Source organism: Oncorhynchus masou, chromosome 27 (genome assembly GCF_036934945.1).
Source record: "Oncorhynchus masou masou isolate Uvic2021 chromosome 27, UVic_Omas_1.1, whole genome shotgun sequence".
Classification (NCBI taxonomy): Eukaryota; Metazoa; Chordata; class Actinopteri; order Salmoniformes; family Salmonidae; genus Oncorhynchus; species Oncorhynchus masou.
In genome coordinates, this window is record NC_088238.1 from 5619573 (window position 1) to 5627072 (window position 7500).

Consider the following 7500-nt stretch of genomic DNA (forward strand, 5'->3'; position numbering starts at 1 on the left):
GATAATACCTTTAACTGTTATATATATCATGATAATACCTTTAACTGTTCTATATCTCTCTCATTATAATACCTTTAACTGTTCTATATCTCTCTCATGATAATACCTTTAACTGTTCTATATCTCATGATAATACCTTTAACTGTTCTATGTCTCATGATAATACCTTTAACTGTTCTATATCTCATGATAATACCTTTAACTGTTCTATATATCATGATAATACCTTTAACTGTTCTATATCTCTCTCATTATAATACCTTTAACTGTTCTATATCTCTCTCATGATAATACCTTTAACTGTTCTATATCTCATGATAATACCTTTAACTGTTCTATGTCTCATGATAATACCTTTAACTGTTCTATATCTCATGATAATACCTTTAACTGTTCTATATCTCATGATAATACCTTTAACTGTTCTATATCTCATGATAATGCCTTTAACTGTTCTATATCTCATGATAATACCTTTAACTGTTCTATATATCATGATAATACCTTTAACTGTTCTATATCTCTCTCATGATAATACCTTTAACTGTTCTATATCTCTCTCATGATAATACCTTTAACTGTTCTATATCTCTCTCATGATAATACCTTTAACTGTTCTACATCTCATGATAATACCTTTAACTGTTCTATATCTCTCTCATGATAATACCTTTTACTGTTCTATATATCATGATAATACCTTTAACTGTTCTATATATCATGATAATACCTTTAACTGTTCTATATCTCATGATAATACCTTTTACTCTGTCATTTTAGGTCTCAAACTGCTTTACGTTGTAAAACCCTTGTCATGTTGCGTGTGGTTATTAGTGTAACATACCATACTGTGGGTCATCACAGGGTTAGCCCTTTGATTTGATTGGCTGGGTTGGGTTTCTCTTACATCACTGTACACCCTATTCCCTTTATAGTGCACTACTTTTGACCAGGGCCCATAGGCAGTAGGGTGACATTGGGGACATCCCTGTCTCTTTCATCATCTCGCTGCGTTGAGGACTTTTCAGCTGTGTCTCTGATTCAGAAACACTCCTGAGTGAAGTGATGCTATCTATAACAGTTCAAAGAAATGTGAGTGCTTGATTTTAGAGGATATTACGCAACCTGTTTCTGTGCATCTCTGTGTGTGTGTGTGTGTGTGTGTGTGTGTGTGTGTGTGTGTGTGTGTGTGTGTGTGTGTGTGTGTGTGTGTGTGTGTGTGTGTGTGTGTGTGTGTGTGTGTGTGTGTGTGTGTGTGTGTGTGTGTGTGTGTGTGTGTGTGTGTGTGTGTGTGTGTGTGTGTGTCTTCAGGGTATCTCTGTACGACTATCAGGCCATGTGTAAGATGGGAGGACATTCTGCCAGCAGCGCCAGACCCCTTCTTAGTGTGAGTAAACATGTAAACAAACTGTGTGTGTGTGTGTGTGTGTGTGTGTGTGTGTGTGTGTTTGTTTGTCTGAATACTGTATGTGTGTGTGTGTTTGTCTGAATACTGTGTGTGTGTGTGTGTGTGTGTGTGTGTGTGTGTGTGTGTGTGTGTGTGTGTGTGTGTGTGTGTGTGTGTGTGTGTGTGTGTGTGTGTGTGTGTGTGTGTGAGTGTGTGTGAGTGAGTGAAAATAATGTATTTTTTACCTCGTACATTTTCCCTGGCACCCAAAAGTACTAGTTACATTTTGAATGCTTAGCAGGACAGGAAAATGTCAAATTCAAGAGAACAGCCCTGGTCATCCCTACTGCCTCTGATCTGCCAACTCACTAAACACAAACTCTTCCCTTGTAAATGTTGGACTGTGCCAATGGCTCTCTGTTAAACAAGACATGTCTGCTATTGTCTGCTTTGCTTAATATAATACATTTGAAATGATTTAGACTTTTACTTTTGATACTTAAGTATATATTTTTAGCTATTAGATTTCCACCACTGATTACTGCTCTGGTAGGAGGTGCTGTGGGTGTGAATCGATGTGTCAGTGATTAGAAAAGAGAGGTTATACACAGCAGACATCTCATCCCTCAGCACTGAATCCACTTCCTCTCTCTTGTTTCTCTGAGAGTCATTCTGTGTTGTGTATCTTTCTTTTTCGCATACTGTGTGGCTGCATGCTCATTGGAAGTCTAGACTGGGTCACTGTGAAGCACTTTGTGACAAATGTTTCTCTCTCCTTCTCTCTCTCTCTCTCTCTCTCTCTCCTTCTCTCTCTCTCTCTCTCTCCTTCTCTCTCTCTCTCTCTCTCTCTCTCTCTCTTCTCTCTCTCTCTCTCTCTCTCTCACCTTCTCTCTCTCTCCTTCTCTCTCTCTCCTTCTCTCTCTCTCTCTCTCTCTCTCTCTCTCCTTCTCTCTCTCTCTCTCTCCTCTCTCTCCCTCTCTCCCTCCTTCTCTCTCTCTCTCTCTCTCTCTCTGTCTCTCTCTCTCTCTCTGTCTCTCTCTGTCTCTCTCTCTCTCCCTCTCTCTCTCTCTCTCCCTCTCTCTCTCTCTCTCTCTCTCTCTCTCTCTCTCCCTCTCTCTCTCCCTCCTTGTCTCTCCCTCTCTCCCTCTCTCTCTCTCTCTCTCTCTCTCTCTCCCTCTCTCTCTCTACCTCTCTCTCTCTCTCCTCTCTACAGCCCTTCTATGGTCTGGCGGCTGCTCTAAAGTGGTTCCTCACCAACTTCCTACTGTAAGTGTGTCAGAGAGATCAGAGGTCGTTGGCTGCTGGTAGCTAGTTAATTCTCAAGAGCCATTACAATTTACTCTCCTTCACTCCTTCTCTCCTTCACTCCCTCTCTCCTTCACTCCCTCTCTCCTTCACTCCCTCTCTCCTTCACTCCCTCTCTCCTTCACTCCTTCTCTCCTTCACTCCCTCTCTCCTTCACTCCCTCTCTCCTTCACTCCCTCTCTCCTTCACTCCTTCTCTCCTTCACTCCTTCTCTCCTTCACTACCTCTCTCCTTCACTCCTTCTCTCCTTCACTCCCTCTCTCCTTCACTCCCTCTCTCCTTCACTCCCTCTCTCCTTCAATCCCTCTCTCCTTCACTCCTTCTCTCCTTCATTCCCTCTCTCCTTCACTCCCTCTCTCCTTCACTCCCTCACTCCTTCTCTCCTTCACTCCATCACTCCTTCTTTTCCTCTCACCATCACCCCTTCTCTCCCTCTCTCCCTCTATCGCATCACTCCTTCTCTCTCTCTCTCCTTCACTCCTTCTCTCCCTTTCTCATTCTCTCCATCACTCCCTCTATCCCTCGTTCCATCACTCCTTCTCCCTCTCTCCACTCCTTCTCTCCCTCTCTCTCGCGTTCTCTTTCACTCATCTTCTTTCTTTCTCCTTTCCTCTCTGTAGGTTTTTACTGGAGTTCAACATCTGTGGTCTCTGGCACTCTGACCGCTTTGCTGAAGGTAACACAGTCCAGTAAAGACCATTCATTCCTATTCATCTCATTCAGCTTCCGTGTGTTGTGTTGCACTGTATGGCTTCAATGTCCCAATCTGTGTCTCTCATGTTGTCTCCTGTCCTGACCACACCCACCCATGTCTCTATCACCATCATCATCATCCTCATCATCACCTGTCAATCATTCTCACCACCTCATTCCTCCCACCCAGCCAAGCCTGGCTTCAAAGGTACAGATTAAACCTATTGTGTGTGTGTGTGTGTGTGTGTGTGTGTGTGTGTGTGTGTGTGTGTGTGTGTGTGTGTGTGTGTGTGTGTGTGTGTGTGTGCACGTGTGTGTGTGTGTGCACGTGTGTGTGTGTGTGAGTTGATATGCTGTTATGACAGCTGTAATATACACAGACTCTATCTGTTATGAACCCTGTTCCAGTCCCATGCAGTGACGACTGCCTGGTGTCTCTACATGGAAATACACTGTGGTCAGGGCCCAGTCCTTTCCCTTAGCTCCTAGTCCTTTCTCTTAGCTCCAAGTCCTTTCTCTTAGCTCCTAGTCCTTTCTCTTAGCTCCTAGTCCTTTCTCTTAGCTCCTAGTCCTTTCTCTTAGCTCCTAGTCCTTTCCCTTAGCTCCTAGTCCTTTCTCTTAGCTCCTAGTCCTTTCCCTTAGCTCCTAGTCCTTTCTCTTAGCTCCTAGTCCTTTCTCTTAGCTCCTAGTCCTTTCTCTTAGCTCCTAGTCTTTTCTCTTAGCTCCTAGTCTTTTCTCTTAGCTCCTAGTCCTTTCCCTTAGCTCCTAGTCCTTTCTCTTGGCTCCTAGTCCTTTCCCTTAGCTCCTTGTCCTTTCCCTTAGCTCCTAGTCCTTTCTCTTAGCTCCTAGTCCTTTCCCTTAGCTCCTAGTCCTTTCTCTTAGCTCCTAGTCCTTTCTCTTAGCTCCTAGTCCTTTCCCTTAGCTCCTAGTCCGTTCTCTTAGCTCCTAGTCCTTTCTCTTAGCTCCTAGTCCTTTCCCTTAGCTCCTAGTCCTTTCCCTTAGCTCCTAGTGCTTTCCCTTAGCTCCTAGTCCTTTCCCTTAGCTCCTAGTCCTTTCTCTTATCTCCTAGTCCTTTCCCTTAGCTCCTAGTCCTTTCTCTTAGCTCCTAGTCCTTTCCCTTAGCTCCTAGTCCTTTCTCTTAGCTCCTAGTCCTTTCCCTTAGCTCCTAGTCCTTTCTCTTAGCTCCTAATCCTTTCCCTTAGCTGCTAGTCCTTTCCCTTAGCTCCTAGTCCTTTCTCTTAGCTCCTAGTCCTTTCCCTTAGCTCCTAGTCCTTTCTCTTAGCTCCTAGTCCTTTCTCTTAGCTCCTAGTCCTTTCTCTTAGCTCCTAATCCTTTCCCTTAGCTGCTAGTCCTTTCCCTTAGCTCCTAGTCCTTTCTCTTAGCTCCTAGTCCTTTCCCTTAGCTCCTAGTCTTTTCTCTTAGCTCCTAGTCCTTTCTCTTAGCTCCTAGTCCCTTCCCTTAGCTCCTAGTCCTTTCTCTTAGCTCCTAGTCCTTTCTCTTAGCTCCTAGTCTTTTCTCTTAGCTCCTAGTCCTTTCCCTTAGCTCCTAGTCCTTTCTCTTAGCTCCTAGTCCTTCAGTGTTTTTCATTGTGAACGAACCAACAAGGTGTATGGGCTGGATGGAGTTCGGAGAAGGGGTTAAGGGTTGCTTGCGACTCATGTTGGGCTCCCGAGTGGCTCAGTGGTCTAAGACACTGCATCTCAGTACAAGAAGTGTCACTGTAGTCCCTGGTTCGAATCCAGGCTGTATCACATCCGACCGTGATTCTCATAGGGTTGGTGCACAATTGGCCCAGCGTCGTCCAGGTTTGTCCCGGGGAGGCCGTCGTTGTAAATAATCATTTGTTCTTAACTGACTTGTCTAGTTAAATAAAGGTTACATTTTATTTTTATTTTTTTACATAATGATGTTCGTCATACAATGTCCTATCCCATAAGGGATTAGGGCTGGAGGTGTGTACGTTAGTGTGAGTGATGGTGATTGGCTCTCCATCACTCACGTTAGTGTGAGTGATGGTGATTGGTTGTCTCTGTCCCCAGCGTCGGCCCAGAAGAAGAAGGGCGACATCCTGCAGCCGTGTGACACAGAGTACCCCAGCTTTGTCTACGAGCCCTCCATCAAGGAGACCAACAGCCTCATTAAGTGTGGACGCTGTCAGAAGTAAGAACACACACACACGGCCATGCACACACACGGCCATGCACACACACGGCCATGCACACACACGGCCATGCACACACACGGCCATGCACACACACGGCCATGCACACACACGGCCATGCACACACACGGCCATGCACACACACGGCCATGCACACACACACTTTTTCTTTCATTTAAAAAAAAGTTAACATCATTTATATAAATGACAAAAGCATGAAAATATATTTTATATAGGCAAAACAATCATACAAATTCCAGAAACTACAGCTTTAGCTTCTTTATTTAAATCCCACAGCTTGTGTCACACATCCTCAGTCCTCTGAAATCTCTCTTAGTAAATCACTTCCTGATTCTTTTATTTCTGAGATCATTTTCTGTCTCTGCGCATCAGCTCTTTATCTCTCTACCTGCATGTATCTGTCATTCTCTCTCATCCCATCCATACCCATGACTCCTGTCTCTTCTGACAGGAAGACACTAGTCTGAAGGGGAGGGAGGGAGGGAGGGGAGGGAGGGAGGGAGGGAGGGAGGGAGGGAGGGAGGGAGGGAGGGAGGGAGGGAGGGAGGGAGGGAGGGAGGGAGGGAGGGAGGGAGGGAGGGAGGGAGGGAGGGAGGGAGGGAGGGCAGGAGGGAGGGAGGGAGGGAGGGAGGGAGGGAGGGAGGGAGGGAGGGAGGGAGGGGGAGGGAGGGAGGGATGTTTCTGTTGAGGGGTTTAGCAAAGGTCATCTCCATTTCATCTTAATGGGGACCAGATGTTTGAGGTGTCCCAGCGCCCCCATCTGGTATATAACAAAAATATGGGATATGGGATATAACAAAAATAATGAGTGTCTAATGAAAGAGGAAGGGGGATTCCTAGTCAGTTGTACAACTGACTGCATTCAACTGAAATGTGTCTTCCTCATTTAACCCTCTGAATCAGAGAGGTCCAGGGGGGGCTGCCTTAATTGTAATGAGATGTGTGTGAATCAAGATGAACATACACTGTATATACTATCGTACTCAAACTCTATGTTTATCCAGAGATTACACATTCATTTAGGATCTTAGATGAATCCAAAGATTAAAGTCCGGACCAGACCATAGAATGTGTGCATCCGGTCATACCACTAAACTGTTTAATGAACACTAGGTGGCAGTGTTTCATCGTTTTTGTTTGTAATATAGTGTGTGTTACAGTTACTTGTTACCTGTCCAAAAATTGTAATCAATAATGACATTTCTGGATTACACAAACTCAAAGTCATGTAATCTGATTACTTTTGGATTACTGTCCCTTTAAGAGGAATTAGAAGAAGACAAAAAGGATCCATCAAATGCATTTGGTGTGTCATCATAGTGGTCTCTGATTGGTGGTCATCATTTGATGTGTCATCATAGTGGTCTCTGATTGGTGGTCATCATTTGATGGGTCATCATAGTGGTCTCTGATTGGTGGTCATCATTTGGTGTGTCATAGTGGTCTCTGATTGGTGGTCATCATTTGGTGTGTCATCATAGCGGTTTCTGATTGGTGGTCATCATTTGGTGTGTCATAGTGGTCTCTGATTGGTGGTCATCATTTGGTGTGTCATCATAGCGGTTTCTGATTGGTGGTCATCATTTGGTGTTTCATCATAGTGGTCTCTGATTGGTAGTCATCATTTGGTGTGTCATCATAGCGGTTTCTGATTGGTGGTCATCATTTGGTGTGTCATCATAGCGGTTTCTGATTGGTGGTCATCATTTGGTGTGTCATCATAGTGGTCTCTGATTGGTGGTCATCATTTGGTGTGTCATCATAGTGGTCTCTGATTGGTGGTCATCATTTGGTGTGTCATAGTGGTCTCTGATTGGTGGTCATCATGTGCTGAGAGCAGGTCACATAGTAAAGGAGACATTTCATTTGAAGGTTTAAGGTGAGCATCTTTCTTCATGATGGCAGTGTGCTTTTATCTTTGATTACCTGATTG

At 44.5% G+C, this 7500-nt stretch overlaps 2 protein-coding genes across 2 annotated transcripts in view; one reads left to right on the forward strand and one right to left on the reverse strand.

Moving 5' to 3' along the window:
• The window catches only part of cacna2d4a (calcium channel, voltage-dependent, alpha 2/delta subunit 4a), a 241211-nt gene that overhangs the window by 233086 nt on the left and 625 nt on the right, over positions 1-7500 (forward strand). The window contains exons 29-33 of the mRNA XM_064939205.1: positions 1312-1387; positions 2601-2653; positions 3313-3368; positions 3576-3593; positions 5425-5545. Coding sequence (XP_064795277.1) covers positions 1312-1387; positions 2601-2653; positions 3313-3368; positions 3576-3593; positions 5425-5545 — 324 coding nt within the window. The remainder of the gene's footprint in view (positions 1-1311; positions 1388-2600; positions 2654-3312; positions 3369-3575; positions 3594-5424; positions 5546-7500) is intronic.
• LOC135515580 (leucine-rich repeat and transmembrane domain-containing protein 2-like) overlaps positions 1-7500 on the reverse strand; it is a 241374-nt gene that overhangs the window by 137004 nt on the left and 96870 nt on the right. The window lies entirely within an intron of this gene.